Genomic DNA, 25,876 nt, shown 5'->3' on the forward strand with positions numbered 1-25,876 from the left:
CAAATTTTCTATTTCCTTCTGCTTTAGCTTTGGTAGCTTATATGTTTTTAAGAGTTTATCCATTTCTTCCAGGTTATCCAATTTGTTGGCATATAGGTTTTCATAATACTGTTACAATTGTTTGTGGGGTTTTTTTTTTGTTGTTTATTTATTTTGAGAGACAGTGCATATGAGAGCAGGTGAGAGGGAAAGGGAATCCCAAGCAGGCTCCAGACCTCCAGCACAGAGCTCAACGTGGGGCTTGAACCCACAAATTGTGAGATCATGACCTGAGCCAAAACCAAGAGTTGGATGCTTAGCGAACTGAGCCACCCAGGCAACCCTATGTTACAAATTGTATTTCTGCGGGTGTTGGTTGTTATTTCTTCTCTTTCATTAGTAATTTTATTTGGGTCTCTCTCTCTCTCTCTCTTTTTTTTTCTCTTTTTTTTATGAGTCTGACTAGAGGTTTACCATTGCTTAGCTTTTCAAAGAACCAGCTCCTGCTTTTATTGATATGTTCTATTGTTTTATTTGTTTGTTTAGTTTCTGTATCATTTATTTCTGCTCTAATCTGAATTATCTCCTTCCTTTTGCTCAGTTTGGGTTTTGTTTTGTTTCTTTGGGTTTTTCTAGCTCCTTTAGGTGTAAAGTGAGGTTGTTTATTTAAGACTTTTCTTGCTTCTTGAGGCCTGTATTACTAAACTTCCCTCTTAGAACCACTTTGCTGCATCCCGAAGACTTTAGTAACTTGGTTTTTTCATTCACATTTGTTTCCATGTAATTTTTGACTTCTCATTTGGTTTCAGAGTTGACCCATTCATTGTTAGTGTCATGTTATTTAACCTCCATACATTTGTGTTGTGTTCCATGGCTTTTATTTTTTATCAAGGTATAACTGACATACAACATTATATTAGTTTCAGGTATACAATATGATGAATTGTTATTTATATACACTGTAAAATGAGTACCCCAATAAGTCTAATTTCCTCCTGCCACCATATAAAGTTACATAATATGTAATATAATATTGTTGACTATGGTCACCATGCTGTACATCACAACCCCATGACTTACTTATTTTGTGACTGGAAGTTTGTAACTCTTGCCCATCTTCTCCCATTTTGCCCACCCTCCAACTCTCCTTCCCTCTGGCAACCACCAATCTATTGTCTGCACTTATAAGTTTTGTTTTGTCTGCTCATCTGTTTTTAGATTCCCATATATAAATGAAATTATATGACATTTGTCTTTCTCTGGCTTATTTCAGTTGGCCTAATATCCACAAGGTCCATCCATGTGCTTACAAATGACAAGATTTCATTCTTTTTTATGGCTGAGTAATATTCCATTGTATATATACACTACATTTTCTTTATCCATTCATCCATTAGTGGACCCTGTGGCTATTTCCATATCTTGAATATTGTAAATAATGCTGCAATGAACATAAGGGTGCATATATCTTTGATAAGTGTTTTTATTTTCTTTGGATAAATACCCAGAAGTGGATTTATTGGATCATATGGTGGCTCTATTTTTAGTTTTTGTAGAATATCCATAATGTTTTCCATGGTGGCTGTACTGATTTACATTCCCACCAATAGTGTAAGAGGGTTCCCTTTGCCCCACATCCTCGCCAAGACTTGTTACTTTTTTGTCTTTTTGATAATGGCCGTTTTGACAGGTGTGATATACTTCGTAGTGCTTTTGATTTGCATTTCCAATGATTACTGATGCTGAGCACAGTTTCATATGCCCATTGGCCATCTGTATGTCTTCTTCGGAAAAAGATCTATTCAGCTCCTTGCCCATATTTTAATCAGATTTGTGTGTGTTGTTGATGTTATTTAATTGTAGTTCTTTCTATATTTTGGATATTAACCCTTATTCAGTTGTATGATTCGCAAATATCTTCTCCCATTCAGTAGGTTGCCTTTTCATTTTGTTGATGATTTTCTTCACTGTGCAAAAGCTTTTTAATGTTGTTTCCTTGGTTATTTTTCTTTTATTGCCATTGCCCTTGGAATGAGATCCAAAAAAAATATCACTAAGAGCAATTTCAAGGAGCTTACTGCCTATGTTTTCTTCCAAGAGTTTTATGCCATTTGGTCTTGTAGTCAAGTGTAGTCAAGCTCCATTTTGAGCTTATTTTTGTGTATGGTGTAAGATAGTGGTCCAGTTTCATTCTTTTGTATGTGGCTGTTCAGTTTTCCCAGCACCATTTATTGAAGAGACTGTCCTTTCCCCATTGTATATTCTTGTTGTAAATTAATTGACCATATGTGCACAGGTTTATTTCTGGGCTCTCTATTCTGTTCCATTGATCTGTCTGTTTTTATGCCAATAACATACTGTTTTGATTACTACAGGTTTCTAATATGATTTGAAATCAGGGTGCATGATGCCTCCTCTTTTTGTTCTCAAGACTGTTTTGGCTGGTAGGGATCTTTTGTGATTCCATACAAATTTTAGGATTGTTTGTTCTATTTCTGTGAATAATCCCATTGGAATTTTGATAGGGTTGCATTGACTCTATATGTTGTTTTGTGTAATATAGACATTTTGACAATATAAATTTTTCCGATCTATGACCATGGAATTATCTTTCAATTTATTGGTGTCTTCTTTGATTTCTTTCACCAATGTCTTAGTTTTCAGTGTACAAGTCTTTCACATCATTGTTTACATTTATTCCTAGGTATTTAATTCCTTTTGAAGCAAATATAAATGGGAGTGTCCTCTAAATTTTGTTTTCTAATTGTATGCTGTTAGTGTACAAAAGTGCAACAGATATTTTATATGTTGATTTTGTATCCTATAACTTTACTGAACTTATTAGTTCTCACAGGTTTTTGGTGTTGTCTTTGGGGTTTTCTTTATACAAAATCATGTCATCTGCAAATGGTGACAGCTTTACTTCTTTCTTTCCAATTTGGACGCCTTTTCTTTTTCTTGCCTAATTGCTCTGACTCGGACTTCCAATACTATACTGAATAAAAGTGCTAAGAGTGGGCATGATCTTAGAGGGAAATTTTTCAGCTATCATTGAGTATGATCTTAGCTGTGGGCATGTCATTTATGGCCTTTATTATGATGAGGGACATTCCCTCTATACCTTCTTTGTTGAGTTTTTTTTTTTTAATCATAAATCAATGTTGAATTTTGTCAAATGCTTTTCCTGCATCTGTTGAGATGATCATATAATTTTTTATCCTCCATTTTGTTAATGCTGCATATCACATTGATTTGCAGATGTTGAACCATCTTTGCATCCTTGGAATAAATCCCACTTGACCATGGCATATGACTTTTTTAATGTATTGTTGATTTTGGTTTGCTAATATTTTGTTGAGGATTTTTACATCTATGTTCATTTATGTTCATACTGACTTATAATTTTCTTCTTTTATGGTGCCCTTGTCTGATTTTGGTATCAGAGCAATGGTGGCCTTGTAAAATGAGTTTGGAAGTGTTCCCTCCTCTTCAATTTTTTGAGAGAGTTTGAGAATAGGTATTAAATCTTCTTTGAATGTTTGCTAGAATTCACCACTAAAGCTGTCTGGTCCTGGACTTTTAATTGTTGGGAGTTTTTTGATTACTGACTCAATCTCCTTGCTAGTAATTGGTCTATTCAGATTTTCTATTACTTCATGATTTAGTATTATAAGATTATTTCTAGAAATTTATCCATTTCTTCTAATTGTCCAATTTGTTGGTATACAGTTATCATAGTCCCTTATTAGCCTTTGCATTATTTTAGTATCAGTTTTAATGTTCCTTCTTTCATCTGATTCCATTATTTAAGCCTTCTTTTTTTCTTAGTAAATCTAGCTAAAGGTTTATCAACTTTATCTTTTCAAAAAACCAGCTCTTAGTTTTATTGGTCTTTTCTATTGTCTCTTTAGTCTCTATTGCGTTTATTTCTTCTGACTTTTGCTATTGCCTTCCTTCTACTAGCTTTGGGCTTCATTTGTTCCTTGTTTTCTACTTCCTTTAAGTATAAAGTTAGATTATTTATTTGAGATTTTACTTGTTTCCTTTCTAATAGATGCAAATATATTTATTCATTCTATTTTTATAAATGTTTGTTTTTGGTTATTTTTGAGAGAGAGAGAGGCAGAGAGAGGGAAACAGATAATCCCCAGCAGGCTCATCAGTGCAGAGCCTTATGTGGGGCTTGAACTCACAAACTGTGAGATCATGACCTGAGCCGAAAACCAGAGTCAGACACTTAACGGACTGAGCCACACAGGCAGCCAGGCACTTGTTTCTTGAAGTAGGTCTGTAGTATTATGAACTTCCTTGTTAAAACTGCTTTTGCTACATCCCACAGATTTTGGAAAGCTGTATTTTAATTTTCATTTATCTCAAGGTTATTTTTTTCATTTTTTAATTCATCAATTGGTTGTCTGGTGGCATGTTGTCAAATCTCCACATATTTGTAATTTTTCCAGTTTTTTGTGATTGATTTCCAATGTCATACCATTGTGGTCTGAAAAGATGCTTGATAGGGCTTCAATCTTCCAAAATTTATTGAGACTTGTTTTGTGGCTAAACATATTATCTGTTCTGAAGAATGTTCCACATACACTTAAGAATGTATATTCTGCTGGTTTTTGGTAAAATGTTTTGTATATATCTAAATCCATCTGGTCTAATGTATTTTAAGGCTAATGTTTCCTTATTATTTGTCTGGATGATCTATTCCTTGATGTAAGAGTGATATTAAAGGCCCTTACTATCATTGTCTTATTGTCAATTTCTCTCCTTAGGTCTGTTAATATTGCTTTATACTTTTAGATGCATCTATATTGGGTGCATAAATATTTACAAATGTTGTCTCTTCCTGCTAGATTGACCCTTTTATCATTATGTAATGTCCACCTTTTTCTTTTATTACAATCTGGTTTAAGTCTATTTTGTCTGATATAAGTATAGCTACCCCAGCTTACTTTTGGTTTCCATTCACATAAAACATCTTTTTCCATCTCTTCACTTTCAACCTGTGTGTCATTACATCTAAGGTGAGTCTCTTATAGGCAGTATATAGATGGGTCTTGCTTTTTATCCATTCAGTCACTCCCTATCTTTTGATTGAAGAATTTAGTCCATTTGGGGGGAGGGGTTGCCCTTTTCATCAAACATTTATTAAATGAATAACTGCACACAGCCTGAGCTGTGTATGGGCAGTTAAAGGCTTGAATGCCTAGCTAAAGCCAGAAAAACTGTTGCCCCTTTTTCATGTTCGCAGAGTAGCTACTGTTCATAGTTTGGCCAGTCCTATGGTCTGCAAAAGGGGTAAGCATCCCAGAACAAGATTCTGCTGAACTGGAATGGAGCCAGGGTAAGTGTACTGAGCCAACCCCTCAAGGCAGTGATCTTACAACCCATTCTTCCTGGTATCCAAACTCTTATGAAGACAGATGGGGAATAGGAAGGCTCTCTTCTGGCTAGGATGAGGCATATAGATGATAGAAAAGAAATCCAGGTCAGGTCATGATCTCATAGTTTGTGACTTGAAGCCCCACAGCATAGAGCCTGCTTCAGATCCTCTGGCCCCCTCTCACTGCCCCTCCTCTGCTCGTGCTTTCTCTCTCAAAAATAAACAAACATTTAAAAGAAGAAGGAGGAGAAGAAAAGAAAACCAGAGAGAGGCTGGTGAAGGGAGACAGGAATTGCTACTTATTGACTTAGTTGTGGGTTCTGCAGTAGAGCCCTTTTGGGTTTTAAGAGCCTTTTTCTGCCTCCTTTCTTCTTCCTGCAACTTCTCCTGCTGCCTAAGCTGCCATGACTGTAATCCAGCATCCATTTTCTGTGATAGCAGTGCAACTCATCTTGCAAACATCTCCCTTTGGGCTTTTCTTCGAAGCTGGCCTTTCATTGGAGGTACAGGGTGGCCATCTGTGTAAGATCAGTCTGGGAACTCTGTAAAGGGTCTGTAGCCAGAGGGGTTGGTAGCCAGGCCCTGCCTGGGTGGAGAAAAACAGTTCCATGAGGATTCAACCGAGCTTCTGGTTCCCCAGTTCCCCCCAGACCAGCACTCACTGGAGTCACCATTGGCCGCCCACCTAACCCACCACACTGCTGTGCAGCCTCCACACACCTAAAGCAGCCATGCTGAGGCAAGAGAGCTAGAAGCGGGTGTCAGTCCATTTATGTTTAAAGTGGTTATAGATGGTATATACTCATTGTCATTTTGTTAACTGTATTCTGGTTGTTTTGTAGTTCTTCTCTGCTCCTTTTTCCTCTTGCTCTCTTCCCTTGTAGTTTGATGCCTTCCTTTAGTGTTTAGATTCCATTCTCATGATCTTTTGTATATCTATCATAGGTTTTTGCTTTGTGTTTTCCTGAGGCTTACATATATTAGCTTATGCACATCCCAGTTTATTTTAAGTTGATAGCAAGTTACATTTGAATGCATTCTAAAACTGTATTTTCCCCTTCCCACAGTTTATGTTTTTGATGCCACATTTTACATCTTTTAATTTTGTATATCCTTTAACTGTTGTAGTTATACTTATTTTTACTACTTTTGCCTTTTAACCTTCATACTAAAATAAGTGATTAGTCCACTACCCTAATATATACTTACCTTTACCAGAAAGACTTTTACTTTCATATGTTTTCTTGTTACCAGTTGGCCTTTCTTTTTGGCTTAAAGAAGTCCCTTTAACGTGTCTTATAAGCCAGTTTAGTAGTGATGAACTTGTCCAGTTTTTGCTTGTCTGGAAAACTTTTTCTCTCCTTCAATTCTGAAGGATAATCTTGTCAAGTAGAGTATTCTTGGTTGGAAGTTTTTTGCTTTCAGCACTCCCTTCTGGCCTGCAAAGTTTCTGCTGAAAAACTTGATTAAAGTCTGGGGGCCAGGGGGCCCCTTATACATAACAAGTTGTTTTTCTCCTGCTGCTTTTAAGATTCTCTCTTTAACCTTTGACATAATTATAACGTGTCTTGGTGTGACTCTCTTTGAGTTCATCTCATTCAGAACTCTCTGGGCTTCCTAGATCTGAATGTCTGTTTCTTTCCCCAGATAAGTGAAGCTTTCAGCCATAATTTCTTCTGATAGGTTTTCTATCCCTTTCTCCCTTACCTTCTCCTATTATGTGAACATTGTTCCACTTGATGTTGTCCCATAGGCCCCTCAAATTATCTTTTTTTTTTTTTCTTGCTGCTCTGTTTGAGTGAGTTCTATTGCCCTGGTCCAAGTCACTAATCTTTTCTTCTGCTTCATCTACTCTGCTGTTGAATTCCTGTAGTATATCTTTCAGTTATATTCTTCAGTTCCATGTACATTCTTATATTCTCCATCTCTTGGCTGAAGTTCTGTGTTCATCCATTCTTCTCCTGAGATCAGTGAGCATCTTTATGACCATTACTTTGAAGTCTCTATCAGGTAAGTTACTTATCCCTGTTTCTTGTGTGTGGTTTTTTTTTAATGTTTATTTATTTTTGAGACAGAGAGACAGAGACAGAGTACAAGCAGGGGAGAAGCAGAGACAGAGTGAGACACAGAATCCAAAGCAGGCTCCAGGCTCCAAGCTGTCAGTACAGAGCCCGATGCAGGGCATGAACTCATGAACCAAACTGTGAGATCATGACCTGAGCCAAAGTTGGGTACTTAACCGACTTAGCCACCCAGGCATGACCTTATTTCTGTTTCGTTAAGGTTTTTTCAGGAGTTTTATCTTCTCTCATTTGGAACATATTCTTTTGTTTCCTAGTATTTCCTTAACTTTCAGTGCTTGTTCCTATGTATTAGGCAAAAGAGCTATCTCTTCAGTCTTGAAGGAGCAGTCACAGGAAGACTGGGGTATTTCAGTCTGCTATCTGTAAATTGCTCTGGGGGTTTTAGCCTGCCAAGAACTCTGTAATTATTTCAGTTCCATGGGTCCCAGAAACGCAAACACCCCTGGCCACAAGAGGCAGGTGTTCAAAGCACTCCCTCTATGGACTGCACACACCTGTCAGCTTTGCTGGGGCCAAGGAAGAGCACCAGGCCAAGGCAAGGCTGCCTGCCTACCAATTTTAGCACTGTGGGTTTGTGGGGAGCAAAGGTCAGGGCAAGCTGGCCCAACAGGTTTGGTGGGGCAGAGCCACAGAAGAACACAGATGCAGAGCAAACAACTTTCACAAGGCTGAAGGAAAGTGCTAAAATGGCACCAGCTAGTGCTGGTGCTAGCAAGATAGACTGCAAAAATGGTGTGCACCAGTGCCTTTAGCCAGAGAGAGAGCTCCAATAGACCTCTGTCCCTCTGGCAGGCACTTTAAGCTTACCCAGTGAATCTCCTTCACATATGGCCTAGGCACTTCCAACCTGCCATTTTTGTGCTGGGTGCCAGGACAAGTAAGTCTGCATGTGAGCACTTTTAAGGGTGAGTTCCAGTTTCCTATAACCCTTGGGTCTCCTTGATGTAAACCCCATTGGTTTTCAAAGACAGACATCTGGGAGCTCATCTCTCTGGTACAGGTCCCAAGAATTGGGGTTCCTGATGTGGGGCTCAAACCCCTCACTCCTCAGGAATATGCTCCATATTTGTTAGATCCCTCCCTTTTGTGGGTCACTGAGTCAGGAGTGGGGTTCCTGGTGAAACCAATCTCTGCCTCTCCCACCGGTCTCAATGTGGCCCTGCCATCTTTGTTGTGGAGTTGTTCAGCTAGTTTCCAGGTCTTTTTCAGAGACAGACGTTCTATATGTAGTTGTAGATTTGGTGTGCCTTTGGTAGAGTGAGTAGGATATCTATGTCACCATCTTGAACCACCTCTCCGTTCTGTAGTTTTTAAATCCTCCTTTCTCTTTCCCACTTTGATTTTCCCTTTATTCACTAACATTTGTTTACTCCACTAATAAGAGACCTAGGCTATGGTGATCCCTACATTAAAAAGTTCAAAATTTTCAGAAATAGCTAACAATTTTCCAAAATGAGGTCTGTTATTATCTCAACTCTTTTATAAATGGAGTTTCTCACATATTCTCATATAGCATAAATAGCATGGTTTTGTATAGAATAGACTTCACTGTACTCATAAGAAGAATGCCCTGAACAAATTTTACATTTTTCTAGATGACTGCTGATTATGGCAACATGCTACAAATAAAGCTATGTATAGTAGAGGAAAGAGATCTGAATCAATCATAATCACAGCAGTGAACTTGAAAGCATCTAAGTCACCTATGAGTGATGTTCATTGTCTCTCAATAAAGAAGTGATAGGCAAGTACCTACAAATGCTGCTAAACAATGTTAAATAGTTTTCCTTTCTACTAAACTGGTGTCTTCTTTTCTCTCCTTTTACGGCTCCTGAATTTCTAGGTTTTTATAGGCAGACTATCACTCAGAGAATCTTTCCTTTCTTTTTTTCTTAAGTTTTTAAAATAAATTCTACCCCTAATATAGGCTCAAACTCACAATTCCAAGATCAAGAGTTGCATACCCTACCACTGAACCAGTCAGGGCTCCAAACCTTTTCTTTCTGAAGCAAAATCTTCCAGAAAAGAAGATTCAAAAAGCCAAATAGCTGTTGCTCCACCTTACTTATATTTTGACTAATTATATATGTGGCAAAGCACACTGTTTCCACTCTTAATTTAAAGAGCAAATATTGGTGCCTCAGTCAGTTAAGCGTCCAACTTCGGCTCAGGTCATGATGTTGCAATTTGTGAGGTCGAGCCCTGCATCGGGCTCCGTGCTGGCAGCTTGGAGCCTGGAGCCTGCTTCAGATTCTACGTCTCTTTCTCTCTCTACCCTTCCCCTGCTCACTCTGTCTCTGTCTCCCAAAAATAAATAAACATTAAAAAAAATTTTTTAGGGGCGCCTGGGTGGTTCAGTTGGTTAAACGTCTGACTTCAGCTCAGGTCATGATCTCATGGTTCGTGGGTTCAAGTCCCATGTCCGGCTCTGTGCTGACAGCTGGTAGCTTGGAGCCTGCTTCAGATTCTCTCTCTCTGCCTCTCCCCTACTTGCACTCTTTTTTCTCTCTCTCTCTCAAAAATAAATAAACATTAAAAATAAATAAATATAAAAAAATAAATTAAACATTTAAATAAACATTAAATTTTTTATTTTTTTTAATAAAGAGCAAATATTCAAGCTTTCTTTGTCTCTTAAGGAAAATACACATTCCTCATTCTTTTCCTTTACACAATCAAAATACCCTCAACTAATTTTTTTTTTTTTTTTTAGTGAAGGTTGATAGGTAGGCAGCAGCTCCCTATTCTTTCTCTACAAGATTTCACTCAGTTAACCTTGCATAGGATAACTGTGATCTTAGAAAATGAACCCAAAGTACTTGCCTTTCCAGTCTTCTCCATGCTTCTGTAACTAGAGCTTCAACCAGTAGGTCATGGGTCTCAGTAGCACACCTCAATAAAATCAAGAGAAAATAATTTTCCATACATAAACATTTTTAAAGTATTAAAAACAATCATGCAAGTTAACAATTATAATGCAAAAGTGAACCTCAAGTTATTATACTCTTACACAGTCTTTATTTCTGGTGCATTCCCATTTCAGTATTTTGATTTCTTGATACGGTATAATAAACATCTACATTTTATCCTATGCCTCTCTCATTCTTTTATCTGTTCAATGCCTTCCACTGAACAATGAGAACATTCAACAATACATATTATTTTAAAAGTACACATAACATATATTACTTTTCTCTGATTAGAAAAATATTTTTATAGGAGAGTTTTGTAAAATAAAGAAGAACTTGAATAGGGTACTAAAACTTATTTATAGGTCTGTACTCATAAACAGTCATCATTAATCTGTAGCATTTTTGCTCCATTTGTCTTTTCTACACACATACGGAATATACATATTCCTTTTACAGTTTTTTTTTTTAATTTTGTTAAAAGATTTTATTTTTAAGTAATCTCTACATGCAATGTGAGGCTCAAACTCACAACCCCAAGATCAAGAGTCACATGCTCCACTGACTGAGCCAGCCAGGCACCTCACTTTTACACTTTTGTACCCTGCCCTTTTCAGCATTTGCCCATGACACTACGTAGTGTTCAAAACAATTTTTAAACATTGTATATTATTCCATTAAATGAATATAGTATCATTTAAACATTCACCTACTATTAGAATTTTAGTTTTTCAATATTATAAATAATGCTGGCATGAATATCAACGCACAATAATCTTAAATATGTACCCCAGATTATTCTTTTTTTTTTTTTGCATTTTATTTATTTATTTATTTATTTACACCCAAGTTAGTTTGTATATAATGCAATAATGATTTCAGGAGTAGATTCCACTGATTCATTCCCTCTGTATAACACCCAGTGCTCATCCCAACAAGTGTCTTTCCTAATGCCCCTTACCCATTTAACCCACCCCTGCACCCCCAACTCTTCCAGCGACCCTCAATTTGCTCTCTGTATTTAAGAGTCTCTTATGTTTTGTCCCTTCCTTGTTTTTATATTATTTTTGCTTCCCTTCCCTTACATTCATCTGTTTTGTATATTAAATCCCACATGTGAATGAACTCATATGGTATTCGTCTTTCTCTGACTAATTTTGCTTAGCTTAATACCCTCTAGTTCCATCCATGTAGTTGCAAATGGCAAGATTTCATTCTTTTTGATTGCTGAGTAATACTCCATTGTATACATATTTACCACATCTTCTTTATCCATTCATATCCTAGATTATTTTCTTAGAGATAAACTTTAGAAGCAAAATTATTGGATCCAAGGGTATCTTTATAGTTCTTGATATACATTGTATCATCAGAACATGTAAGAGTTCCTCCTCCAGTATAGCTTCATTAACCATGAATACTATCTATATAACTAAACCACATACACTATATATTGTAGGTATAAAAATATCTTTTTAACCAAGTTCAATATCTTTATAGCATTAAGCCTATATTAGTTTGTCTCCCAAAAATCAGAAACTTTCACGTTGAGTCATGAAGCAAAATTGAACTACATATTGCTTTTAAAACCTGAAAACAAAATTATATTTTACTCTTGAATCCTTTCATAATTAAAATATGACTTAGGAGCAAAACACAGAAATATAGTTTTTAGGTAAATCATCACCAAGCAGCATTCCTCCATCTGCCTAACACACATGAGTCTTGTGAGGTGTTTAACACAATGTTTTGTGGTCTGGAAACTGCCCTCACTCAGAGATTTACAGTATACATTAACATATTAAAGCTTCTGAAGAGTCCTGCAATAAAGACTTGTTGAATTTTATTTTATTCATCGTTTTCCAAGCTGACATGACCACTGAGAAAGCAAAACAGGTATCTTGCCCATTATCATTACATACTCTCTTCATATACCTCAGAGAAAAAACTTTGCAACCACAGAAAGACCACCAAAAAAGGGAAGGCACTCTTCTTTTAGTCTAACACCACTCCCCCAAATAGGTAAAGCCCTAAGCCCCTTTCCTGTATAAGCTGACTTCCTAATAAAAACAACTGTATCTCTGCTTTGTGCAATGCTGACATCTATAGTTACTGATAGTCCTCACAGGTTAGCCAATCAAGTGAGAAAACTTATTTTTCCATGAATGAGACTAAGAAACAGACTAATTGCAACTTCCGTGTGTGTGTGTGTGTGTGTGTGTGTGTGTGTTTCCCTTATATACCTGCTGAATATTTTACTTAGAAAATCCAGTTCTTTTGAAGGCTGGATTCCCTTGCAAATAATGTAAAATTTCTTTTCTTTTTTAATGTTTTCCCAGCTTTATTGAACTATGACTAACAAGTAAAAATTGTATATATTTAGGTTGCACAACAGGATGTTTGATATACATATATATTGTTAAATGATTACCACAATGAATATCCTCTAAACATCTTAAAAATATTCAATGATCAGGAATACTATTTATAGGGGGGAAAAAAAACCACATTGTTTTTCATTTTAAAGAGATTTTTAGAAAACTGATATATAATTATAAACTATAATCATTTCTATAAAAAGTAAAAGTACATTACTTACTGTTGTGTGAGGTACAACACATTCACCAGGGTATCATCATTCATGAATTCCGTTTGACTTGTAGCTAAATTATGAAGAGTAATAAACTGGGGATGGTCTCTGACACACTCAACATTTTTTAAAAAGCTGGTCTTCTGCTTTTGAAACTGCCAAAGTATATTAAATGCACATTCCACCTGCTTTTCTGAAAGTATGGCTTTGCTTTTTTGAATAAGATCAAAGATTTGCCCTTCATCTGTACACTTAATCATTTCGGTAATTAGTGGTTTACAACTGCAGGATCGAAACTGAAATGCTCTCCAGGAAAATGGACAAACAGCTCTTAGGCGAAGCATATTTACAAACAATAAGTCTTTTTTTAAAAAGGTATTTTTTCATTTATGTCACAAATTTTCTTAGGTAGGAAAACTATTTGCAACAAGTAGTCAGGTGTAATATCCTGGTAAAAAGGTAACTATTTCTCCTTCATGTATTTTGCTTCCATTATGATAACTCCAAATCCCATTCCAAAATGCAGCTTCTGTAAAAGGATTGGTTTGACATGGATTAATACCAAATTAGTTCCAAAATTTAAATTAAAGTTACAAGCTTTTTCTGCATTAACTCTAGTTAAGACTTTGTTCCTAGTCTGAAGCAAACAGCAGGATTTGGTCCAAAATTAAGTGTCCGGGAAAAGGGGCTTCTTTCTGCACTCCATTTATAAAATGTTTGTTAAATTTTACATATATATAGTTTTCAAATTTGACGACAGAAGCAGAAGGGAAAAAAAATCCTACACTCAGAACCATCTTTTTAAACCAAAAGATGCAAGGTGCCTGGGTGGCCCAGTTGGTTGAGTGGTCAACTTTGGCTTCAGGTCATGATCTCAGGGTTTGTGGGTTTGAGTCTCACACTGTCAGCGCAGAGCCTGCTTTAGATCCAGTCTCCCTCTCTCTCTGCCCCTTCACCCCTCTAAAAATAAATAAACATTTAAAAATAAATAAATAAATAAATAAATAAATGGCTCAAACTGTTTGGAATAAATATGTCGCCTTCAATATTTTTACAATGAACAGCCATTAATTCAGAGTTATAAAATTTTATTTTATTTATTTATTTTAAATGTTTATTCATCTTTGAGAGAGAAAGAGTATGAGCAAGGGAGGGGCAATGTGGGTGGGGGAGCCGACAGAAGATCTGAATCTGAAGCCGGCTCTGCACTGACAACAGTGAGCCTGACGCAGGGCTGGAACTCACCATCCAAGAGATGGTGACTTGAGCTGAAGTCTGACACTGAACCGACTGAGCCATCTAGGCGCACCCAGAACTACAAAAAAATTTTTTTTCATTTTTTGGAAGGATAGTCTCTGGTATATTTACTTTCAGGATAATTGCTCCTTTCCTCTAGAACCCTAAAAGAACTCAAAGGGTTTGGTCCCTACTGACCTCAGATCAGTTTGAACCAAAAAGCAAGATGATTAAAGCTCCAATCAAGAAATAAGAAATCAAGTAATGTATCAAGACATGGTGAAGCAATATAAGAACCAAAGATAATTATGAAAAAGGATAATTTGTTTTAGAAATATACTGTAAATGTTTATATTTCTAATTGAGAAAGAACATTTAGAAAATCTGGGACTAAAATCATAGCATTTAACATTTCTGCAACATTTCATAAAGGACTTTTGAAATATATCATCCTATTAAATTTTCTCAATTAACCTGTCAGATAGATATCATTTGCATTTTACAGATAAGGAAAGCTATTTGCAAAAAGGTTAAAAATCTACTCTAACTTGTGAAGCTGAGACAATCACTCTGTTCTTTGAATTCTTTCAACTTGGAACACCTCCTTACGTCAACAAACAAATACTAAAAGATTGCCTCAGAGTCTTGTCTATGGCTATGCTGTCTGTTCACAAGAAAAAACAAAAACAAGATAGAATTGATATTTTATGATCATCAGTACAGCATCCTGGCCCACGCCAACCTGGGTCATACACATTCACAAATAACCCTGTACAGAGCAAAGGTATCTTCAAGATTCTCCCGCCTACCCACAACTGAAAATGGAAGCAGCTCAATGATTAGAATATAAAGGTGTCAAGTCCCCAGCTCTGCTCCCAGATAAATGACCTTGGGAAGTCACTTAACAAAAGGAGGGGCCTTAAGACGATGAGTGTAGGGGCCTGTGCAAATGACAAGCATCCTCCACGCCGGGCTCACAGTAACACAGAACGAAAGAAAGTGATCTTCCGCATCCCCGCCTAGGAGTGGGCTCACCCCTGCCCTCCTCTGAGCACTGGAAAATCCAATACCGGAAGGAGGCCTCTGTTCTCAGCCGAACCCTGCATCTCGGGCCCGAAAACATGCTGGGTGGAAGAAAACCTGCCGTAGCTACCCAGCCCTGACTTGCAGGTTAAGTTCTTCCCTTAACAACCTCCAACTTTTCTGGAGGATCCCGGGGAAGGCTGCTTACAATGGCTTAGAAGCCAAGGCTATTCCTGGTCCCCAACAAGAAACGCAACAGGCTTGATTGTGTCATTCCCGCCCACGTCCTCCCATATCACATAGTTTCCCTCGAGAGACATCACCTCTCCTCTGACGGTGCCAGTCCCCAAACCAGGAAAAAATGCCTGGACATCGCAGCGTGCTCAGCGGAAGGTACGTACTACATGCCCCAGAGGACGTAGCGGCGAGGCCAATGGAATGGACGTCGCTTACGCATTCACGAGGAATTCTGGTCATTGTAGTTCCACATTGAGAGACTGGGACGACACATCTTAAACTATAGAAGTTATGGGTCCTTTAGGTCAGTGTTCCTCAATCCAAGTTAAGGTTTTACCCCAGTCCATGAAAGACAGATTGTTTTATAATATATAATAAAATATTATTATTTATAAAATGAAATTTGAAATGGTAAACATGGAAAAAACACATGTGGATTTTTGTTTCTTACTATATTCAGCATATATGAAATAACTGTCAAGTGGCTACAAAATAAATCCTTACTCTCAGTTTCTGCCCCTGTGTCATGGTGAGGCCAGTCTTTGGACCACACTTTTGTTTTTAATAACTTTATTGAGAAATAATTTACACAGTATGCAATTTACCCATTTAGTGTACAATTCAATACTTTTCTTAATTTAGGGTTGTGGAGCACCACCACAATTTATTTTATAATAGTTTCGTAAGTCCAAAAAGAAACTGGGTAACCAATAGCAATCACTTCCTATCCCCCACCCCAACACCCTAAGCAACTGCTAATGGCAGAGCACACTTTGGGTTGCACTGGTTTAGGTTGTTTGGAACCAGATCAACTGATAACAAATTTGAAGACTGAGGTGTTCTTAATGCACAGAGTAGAAAGAGTTTCAGAACAAACGTCAGAAAAAACATAGGGATGAAACTGGGCATAACCTGTACCAATGCCCTTCAGTCAAAGACCTATAGTTAAAGTTGGGATTACTGACCAGTTGCAATGAAGCAGAACACACATCCCAAGGGGTGTCAAATTAAAAAGGTGTTAAAAAGAACTTATAGTATTCATCCCTGTGTTAAGTGATTTTGGCAAGGCTTAATGGAGCTTTTCTCTGGACTGGATGCTGTGAGGAAGCAGGAATAATTCTATTATTGGGTATCTTAATAAACTTTATCCATAGGGCAGGAAGAATGAAGTTAAAGCTGTGCTTGACAAAGAGGGAGCAGTCACTCATAATAGCCAGGATACGTAGATGTTTGGTCATTTTTTTGTGATTTGGACTATGTTCTTATTTGTTCTCAGTTCTGATATGATTATGTAATGGTCTTGTTTTTGTCTTGATCCATCATAGCCAGACATTGGCCTTGTCTCATGTTGGTGTTCTGTGTAATTGTTCAACAGAATATTAAGGCTGAGCTATGAGGGCCAGACCAGCTCCTGGCAACAATAAGGCCTAAATGATAGTGTCAGGACAGTTAGTTCACTGCTGGAATGTGTTTGTCTCCTTCTCACGTTTGTGGAATTGTAAGGAGACTGGCCTAAGAAACAAATACCTGAAGCTTGCCTTTCTCTGGAATCTTGTTTATATAAGGAAAGGAAACATTTTATTTAGTCACTGTTAGCAACTTTTTTCCTTACTTGCAGTCTAGGACATTCATAAAATATATATTTATGTATAAATCAAACCTGAGAACAAAATCAAGGTAATAATTTAAGTCCACAGTCATAAAATTGTATTGTAGCTAATGATTTAAATCATGAAGAAGCATCTTTTACAAGAGCTAACAAGTGGTTAACAAAGGGTGGCTCTTAATTTCCTCCTAGCAAATGTCAATGCCCTTCAGCCAAAAATCACAAGAAGCCTGTAGTTGAGGTTTATTACTTGTTGCAGCTAGCAAAAATGCACACAGCAGGGAGTCATTTAGCTGCGCAGTAAAAGAGTATTAGAAAGAACCTATGATAGGATTCTTTGGTTGGGTAATTTTGGGGAGGGTCTACAGAAGGAAAGGTTCACTCTATCTTGGGTGCCATTAGGAAGTTGGGCAAGTCTATGATTGGGCATCTAATACATCTTAACTATAAAGAAGGCAGACTAAAGTGGGGCTAAAGCTAAAATTGGTAAAGTAGCATTCACTCATTTAATGAGAGAGAAATCTTTGGTATTTTCTGTGGCACAGTGACCTTGTCTGATGTCAATGTTCTGTGAGATTGTTTATGTCCAACAGGAGGACAATATGCTTTGAGTTGTGTCAGATTAGTTTCAAATAACACTGAGGCCTCACAATGAGCATTAGGTCAGTTTCTCCAACATCAGAGCATCAGAGACTTTTGTTTGTTTATTTTTGTTTTTTTTTTCTCCCTCACCAAGTAATTTGAATGCTTTTTCTCCTGGAATAATTCTGCCAGTATATATATAAAAAAAGTGTTTATTGGATATAACACCAAAAGCACAGGCAAGAAGAGAAAAAACTAAGTAAATTGAACTTCATCAAAATTTAAGACTTTGGTGCATCAAAGAACACTATCAACAGAGTGAAAAGGCAACTCACAGAATGGGAGAAAATATTTGCAAATGATATGTCTGATAAGGGATTAATATCCAGACTTTTGAAGAACTCCTCTAAATTAGTGACAAAAATGTTTTTTCAATGGGCAAAAGACTTGAATAGACATTTCTCCATGGTCACATGGAAAAAAATGTTCAGCATCACTAATCATTAGGGAAATACAAATCAAACTACAATGAGAGACCACTTCGTATCCAATAGGTTAGCTATTATCAAAAAAACAGAAAATAACAAATGTTGGCAAGGATGTGGAGACACTGCACCCTTGTGTATTACTTACTGGTGAGAATGTGAAATGGTGCAGCTGCTGTGGAAAACAGTATGGTGGTTCCTCAAAAAACTAAATAGAATTATCATGTAATCTAGTAATTCTACTTCTGGATATATACTCAAAAGAATTGAAAGCAGGAACTTGAGCAGTTATTTGTACAGCACTGTTCATAGCAGCATTATTTATAACAGCCAAAATATGGGAGCAACCCAAGTGTCCATCAACAGATAAATAAAGAAAATATCATATTCACATACAATGGGATTTTATTCAGCGTTAAAAAGAAAGGAAATTCTGACACATGCTACAACATGGATGAACCTTGAAGACCCTATGCTAAATGACATAGGCCAGACACAAAAGAACAAATATTGATTGCATGATTCCATTTATATGAGGTACTTAGAGTAGTCAAATTCATAGAAACAGAAAGCAGAATAGTGGTTGCCTGGGGATAGGGGGAAAGGGCAATGAAGAGTTGTATAGAGCTACAGTTTTGCAAGACAAAGAGTTCTGAAGATTAGTTGCACAATGTGAATGTGGTTAACACAACTGAACAATACACTTAAAAACGCTTAAGATTGTAAATTTTATGTTATGTGTATTTTACTACACATTTTAAGTTTTAAAAAAAAACTTAAGTTTTTTTATTTATTTAAGTAATCTCTACCCAACCCCTCCCCCCCCCCCAACTAGGGGCTCAAACTCACAACTCCAAGATCAAGAATCACATGTTTCTCTGTCTGAGCCCTTATTTTACTACAATTTTTAAAAAGGTATTCAATTAAAAAAGGAAGGGCAACCTCACTGGTAGTCAGGAAATTAAAAAATAAAATGATACCATTTTTTCACCCATTAAATTGGAAAAGATTGAAAACAATTTTCATCAGGGTAAACAGACATTTTCATTCAACCTTCAAGTATTACAACCTTTCAGGATACTAATCTGGTACTATATGCCATATTGAAAACTATATGTGTCCTGAGATGCACTTCTGGCCATCTTTCCTGCAGCTTTATAAGCATCAATATTTTAAGGATATAAGGATATATGTAAAAGGATGTTTATTACAATATTGTTTGTCTTAACCCAAACTTGCAACAACTGAAATGTCTAATAGGAGAATGGCTGGATAAATTATGGTATATCTATACTATGGAAGGTTATATAGATATCAGAAAAAGTGTTCATAATATATTTCATGCAAACAAAAGCAATTTAAGAGTAATATGTGTGATGGAATCTTTTTTGAGAGACAGAGAAAGAGAGAGAATGCACACATGTGAGTGGGAGAGGGGCAGATGGAGAGGGAGAGAGTGAATCTTTTTTTTTCTTAATTTTTTTTCATGTTTATTTTTGAGAGAGAGAGAAACAGAGTGTGAGTGGGGGAGGGGCAGAGAGAGAGAGGGAGACGCAGAATCTGAAGCAGTCTCCAAGCTCTGAGCTGTCAGCACAGAGCCGGACATGGGGCTCAAACTCACAGACCGCAAGATCATGACCTGAGCCAAAGTTGGATGCTTAACCAACCCAGGTGCCCCGAGAGACACAGAGAATGAGAGAGAGAGAGAGAGAGAGAGAGAGAGAGAGAGGGGGAGAGAGGGAGAGAGAGAGAGAGAGAGAGAGAGAGAGAGAGAGAGAGAGAGAGAGAGAGAGAGAATCTTAAGCAGGCTCCATGCTCAGCATGGAGCCCAATTCAGGGCTTGCTCTCACACCCTGAGATCATGACTTGAGCCAAAATCAAGAGTTGACACTTAACTGACTGAGCCACCCAAGAGTCTTTGGGATCTCATCTTTGTTGAAAGAAGGGAGAGAAAGTTCTTAAGTTAATACAGGAATAGAAAAGAAAATCACTGGATACTTCAAGGGAAAAGAATTAGAAAGGATTAGGGGCAATTATTTTTAAATCTCTATAGAATGTTCAAAATTTTACAATAACTTTTATTACTGTGAAATATATGTGACAACAAGCATGCTTCTTTTAAACAATATAATCAAATTGCTCACAGTTTTTAAAATTAATTAATTAATTTAGAGAGAGAGAGAGCAGGGGAGGGGCAGAAAGAGGGAGAGACAATCCCAAGGAGGCTTTGCAATGTCAGCAGAGAGCCTGATGCACAGCAAAACCTCACAAACCATGAGATCATGACCTTAGCCAAAATCAAGAGTCAGATGCTTTACTCACTGAGGCACCCAGGTACCCCAACAAGCATGCGTTTTTAAAAAGTCTAACATATTATTGGTGATATAGAAGAAAATTAGAACAATTAATTTGTTGTTTTTCTATGGATAGAAACAAAAAATTTCATTATTGTAAAATAAGGCAAGTTGAGGCACCTGGCTGGCTCAGTCAGTGGAGCATGTGACTCTTGAGCTTGGGGTGGTAAGTTTGAGCCCCACGTTGGGTGTAGACATTGTTTAAAAATAAAATCTTTTTAAAAATTAAAAAAAATAAATAATGGTAAATTAATTGTAGTAGCCAAGCCCACCAACTTCCCTTCTTTTGGTATCAGACTCTATTCCTCACACTACAAAGACTGAAATGATGTAGGCTAAGCCAAATCTCGTAATTCACACCCATGTCCTAGTAGATGGGTAATGCTATCTGCTGTGATAAATAAAGCCAAATGTCAGTGGTTTAACACATATAGTTTGACTTCTCAACCATATCACATTCCAATGTGAATATCCCTGGTCAGTGGAGGACTTTTCTCTATTCAGAGATTCAGGGAGCTATGCTTCTTTTATAATCTCCCAGGGCCTTAAAACTCTCTGAATCTAGCTGACATAAATAGGAAGAAAGGACATGGAGAAGATATAGTTCTTTTGGAAACATCTTGGCCTAGACGTAACATACATAATTTTCACTTACTTTCCACTGATGGAAAGTATTCACATATCTTTACTCAGATGTAAGAGGACAGCTAAAAAAATAAAATAAAAAGTAGGCACGTCAGACACTTCCCAGTGTCACACCCCTCACTATGTAACTGCAAGTACAAATTTTGGGGTCTGTCACTGTAATGCTAATCAAAGACTTCCCTGGCATTTTATAATTGGAGCTGGCAAGGACTTAGATGATTAAGATGTGAGGTAACTTCTTCAGGCTAGAGAATGAAGCCAAAACACAGGTAAGTCAAATAAGACAAGAGACAAGTTCCATGATATTCCAGCTATTCTTTCTTCTCTGTATTAGTTATCCATTGCTGCTGTAATAAATCTCCCAAAACTTAGTGACTTAAAACAACATTTATCATCCCACAGTTTCTGTGGGCCAGAAATTCAAAAGTAGCTTAGTTGAGTGGTTCTGGCTCACAGTTTCTTACATGATTTAAGTCAGATATCAACAAGGACTACAGTCATCTGAAGTCTTGACTGACTGACTGAAGTCTTGATTGCTTCCATAGGGCTCACTCACATGGCTGCTGGCAAGAGACTTCAGTTCCTCTCTGACTTTTGCTGGGAAGCCAGTTTCTTGCCACAGAGGCCTCTCCATTTGTCTGCTTGAGCATCTTCATGACATGGCAGTTGATTTCCCCTTGAATGAGTGATCCAAGAGACACAGCAAAGAGGAAATCAAAATGCCTTTTATGACCTGGTCTCCAAAATCACACTGTCACTCTGCCTTTTACTATTCATTAAAAGATAGTCACATTAGAGAATTTATAGACATATTTTAAAACCACCACACTGTGCAGCAGTTTTGTTTCACAAAGCAATACATTCCCAATTTTACCTAAGCTAGCTGAAGCTGGTTTTATTTTATTTGCAAATGAGAGTGCTCACCAATACTGGAATCATAAGGCATATACAGTAAGTATTATTGGGGTGTCTGGGTGGCTCAGTCGGTCAAGTGTCCGACTTTGGCTCAGGTCATGATCTCACAGTTTGTGAGTTCGAGCCCTGCATCGGGCTCTGTGCTGACAGCTCAGAGCCTGGAGCCTGCTTCAGATTCTGTGTCCCCCTCTCGGTCTGCCCCTCCCCCGATCGTGTTTTCTCTCTCTCTCTCTCTCTCTCTCAAAAATAAACAAACATTAAAAAAATAATAAAATAAGATCTTAAATAAAAGAATATTGTACAACCATTTCAGAAAACTCTTTGGCAGTATCTTCCAAAACTTATTCTATCCATACCCTAAGATCTAGCAATTCCATTCCTGGGTGTATTTCCAACATATATATGAAATATATATGCTCGATATACTAGATACAAGAAAGTTCATAGAAACTTTATTCATAATCGCTAAAACCTGAAAACACAAATACCCATCTAAAGTAGAAGAGATAAATAAATTGTGCAATACCCATTGGGATGGTTAATTTTGTGTCAACCTGATTGGGCCAAAGGCTACCTTGATTAAACATTTAGTTACAGGTGTTATCTGCTAGAATGTTTCTGGATGAGATTAGCATTTGAATTGGTGAACTGCTGCTCTCCTGCAATAAACGCAATGCCTTAAAACAGGGGCAGATGCAGAGGGAGGTTGTCCTCTCAGTTTCACAGCTATTAAAATTGGTCAAGACCCTTACATGTACCACTTGCCCAACTGTAGCTGATAATTTACCTAACCTAAATGAGTGAAAAATGTAAATGATCGTAACTTACCCTTCTTTCTATACATTAACAAAATCTAAGTCCCTTTAGCTAGCTCCTTTTAAAACTCACTCACCCCATGTTCCCACAGGGACTGCCACCAGCCCTTCCCCCCAAATACCAGAGGCATTGCTTTTCAACCTAATCTAGGGACGCTTGCCTCTGAAAATAATTTTTAAAACAATATATGTCCTATTTTCTTTTTTTAATGTTTTTATTTATTTTTGAGACAGAGAGAGACAGAGCATGAGCAGGGGAGGGGCAAAGAGTGAGGGAGACACAGAATCTGAAGCAGGCTCCAGGCTCTGAGCTGTCACCCCAGAGCCTGACGGGGGGGCTCGAACTCACAGAATGTGAGATCATGACCTGAGCCGAAGTCGGACGCTTAACCGACTGAGCCACCCAGGCGCCCCAAAATATGTCCTATTTTCCTAGAAAATCCTGGATTTGGAGTTAAAGATTTGCTTCGGTATTTAGGAACAGTGTGTTTGGGGAGGAAGCACTTATCCTCCCTGAGCCTCGATTTCCTTATCTGTAAAACAAGCATTAATAACCTATAACATGGTGTTGCTGTGAGAACTTAAAAAAAGAAAGAACATCAATGCCCTATGTAATTTCCTTTATTCCTCAACTAGAGCTTTGTTCGTTTCTGTTTTTTTTTTTCAACTTGTGTCATAGTGTTAACTGGAAGCTGAAGTAGAATCTCCCCAAAGACTGGGCTTACTTCCCAATACTCTTGACAGAGGATGAATGTTTACTAGATGAAGCATTTCATTTCACGAAGGACATGGCAATCTGACGGTTACAAACATTCCCAACCAACTCACACGACAAAGATTAAGTTACCTATGAACTAGGTATTTGACAGGAACCAACATCCTAGAATTACCAGGGAGGGCCTACGTGACGCAAGCAAAGAGAACACCAGAAGATGCGGCCAACCAACGGTGACGTACTTCCGGCGCGACGCTTTCTCTCCACGCCAGGACTGGATTGTGGGGGAGGGAGGCGGTTAGTGGGCTTTAGCGCCTTTTCTGGCGGCGGTAGATTTGAAGCGCCTTTAAAGGACCGGACCCGAGAAGTGAAGACTACCGGAGCAGGTAGGTGGCGCGAGGCCCGTATTTTTTCGGTGGCGTCCTTTGCAGCAGTCCCGGAGTACGAGAGCGGGAAGGGCCCGAGGAGAGGGGCGGAGCCGACGCGTTAGGCCCGGGCGAGTCAACTACCTTCCCCTCGAGGTATCTGGGCTATCTCGTTCCTGAACTAGTCCCCCAAGAACCGTGGCGCTGGCTCCGCAGCTGTTGCAGCTGGACCAGGCCTCCAGCCGTGCCTCCGGGGCCTGGGAAACGGTCCTCCCCCTGCCAGCCCCCGCCCTCTCCACTTGGGCGCACACCTCCCTCCCTGACGCATTTTGCCGCACAAGCTGTAATATGGCGGCAGCAACGGCGGCCTGAACTCTAGGGAACGAGGGTGATTTTTGATGCTTCAAAATCGTAAGTCTGATCGCTAATGCGGGGTAGGTGGGCGGTTTGGTGGGGAAGGGGTAACCTGATGTCCTGTCAGGTTAGGATTGGAGAGTGGCGGGCGAGGAACCTGGATCACAGGGGTTAAGATTAGACTGAAAACAGGCTTTCCTCCACTCCGACCTTTTCGTCTTACGGACGGCGGCTGTCGTGCATACTTAAGTGATACAGGCCTCTTAGTTAAGCATTTTACTTAAACTGAAATCCAGGCTCTTCGCTTTTCATCCCAGGGCTGTCTAAAGTTCGCCCACGTTTCTAAGGACCTGTGAGCAGCGCAGGCATTTTAGGAGAAGATAATTACTCTTTAGGAGGAAGGCGATGCCTTCAGAGCTCCATATGCCTTGGGGGAAGTGTGCGAATTTGGCTCATCTTTAGTCTTTTGAGGAGCTAAGTCGAGCTCTGCGGGAATGGAGAACTCTCAGTCATTTTGGAAATGTTGTAAAAGCACCATTTTGTGCATTAATCTAATTTATTCTCACACCAGTACTTTCTGTTCAGAACCAAGCTTTTGCAGTAGTGATGACAAATACGTCCAAGAAACAAATGTTTTGGACGTTTAGGGGTCCGTTAACTTTTAGTGGCTAAAACCACATGGAGCGGAAAGAATGTGTGCGTGTGTCCGTACGTAGTCCCATTTGGGAAAGAAGAAAAAAAAACGCTAGTAATTTGCGGGTTCGCAAAGATGATGGGTGAGGGGGTGGGTTTGTGAACGTTTTTGAAATAGTGCTGTAAAATCCAGAAAAAGCACAGATATCTAGAATGGCTGCTTTTCTCATAATATTTTTTCTTGGTACCCGAAAAGTTACGGTTCTAGCATTTCCCCCCTTGTTATGTTAACCATTTTAGATGGGATTCTTTTATTATTACTTTTTTAATTTTGTCTTTGTTTATTTTTGAAGGAGAGAGACAGTTTGAGTGGGGGAGGGGCAGAGAGAGACAGACAGACAGACAGAGGTAGACACAGAATCTGAAGCAGGCTCCAGGCTCTGAGCTGTCAGCACAGAGCCCGAAGGGGGCTCGAACTCATAAATCTTGAGATCCTGACCTGAGCCTAAGTCGGCGCTCAACTGACTGAGCCACCCAGGCGCCCCTAGGTGGGATTATTTCTCTTAATCAGTTCATTTTTACATCGTTTGACGTTTTCTTTTTTATTCAGGATTATAGGTGCCCTGAAATCCTAATGGGTCGTAGTAGGATTCTGTGGGGTTATTTTGTTTTGTTTTGTTTTGGGGTTGTTTTTTTTTTTTTTTTAAACTGTGTTTGCTTTTTAAGGTTTTTTTGTCTTTGCAGGCTGTTGTCAGGGTTGCCTCCCCCTGCTGTCAGGAGTGTACAAGTATGCAAGCTTCCTAGGTTAGAAAATTTGAATTTGTTTCTGGCTCAACCATCTTTCTGAACCTCAGTTTCTTCATCTGTAAAATACTTTGATTTCAGGCTTTCATCAGCTGTGGGCTTCAAAAATAAATAATCAGGTTTGTTAAAATTCTGTGTAAAATTGGCTTTCAATAA

At 38.3% G+C, this 25,876-nt stretch overlaps 2 protein-coding genes across 10 annotated transcripts in view; one reads left to right on the forward strand and one right to left on the reverse strand.

Annotated features, from left to right (window-relative positions):
• FASTKD1 (FAST kinase domains 1) overlaps positions 1-15,681 on the reverse strand; it is a 47,108-nt gene extending 31,427 nt beyond the window's left edge. For 3 of the 4 annotated variants that reach the window (XM_027055542.2, XM_015085930.3, XM_015085923.3), the window contains exons 1-3: positions 15,534-15,681; positions 12,961-13,480; positions 10,276-10,344 (exon numbers count right to left, since the gene is read on the reverse strand). In XM_027055542.2, coding sequence (XP_026911343.2) covers positions 10,276-10,344; positions 12,961-13,295 — 404 coding nt within the window. In that variant the 5' untranslated portion in view covers positions 13,296-13,480; positions 15,534-15,681. Of the gene's footprint in view, positions 1-10,275; positions 10,345-12,960; positions 13,481-15,418; positions 15,442-15,533 lie in introns of those variants that run through there. The other variant, XM_053215243.1, reaches the window with a different exon arrangement.
• An 8,123-nt stretch (positions 15,682-23,804) lies between these two features.
• The window catches only part of PPIG (peptidylprolyl isomerase G), a 40,153-nt gene continuing 38,081 nt past the window's right edge, over positions 23,805-25,876 (forward strand). The window contains exons 1-2 of one of the 6 annotated variants that reach the window (XM_053215246.1): positions 23,825-23,950; positions 25,661-25,720. The gene's annotated coding sequence lies outside the window, so the exon portion shown is untranslated. Of the gene's footprint in view, positions 23,951-24,013; positions 24,341-25,660; positions 25,721-25,876 lie in introns of those variants that run through there. The other 5 variants (XM_027055539.2, XM_015085956.3, XM_015085941.3 and 2 more) reach the window with 5 other exon arrangements.

The sequence above is a fragment of the Acinonyx jubatus genome, chromosome C1 (genome assembly GCF_027475565.1).
Source record: "Acinonyx jubatus isolate Ajub_Pintada_27869175 chromosome C1, VMU_Ajub_asm_v1.0, whole genome shotgun sequence".
NCBI lineage: Eukaryota > Metazoa > Chordata > Mammalia > Carnivora > Felidae > Acinonyx > Acinonyx jubatus.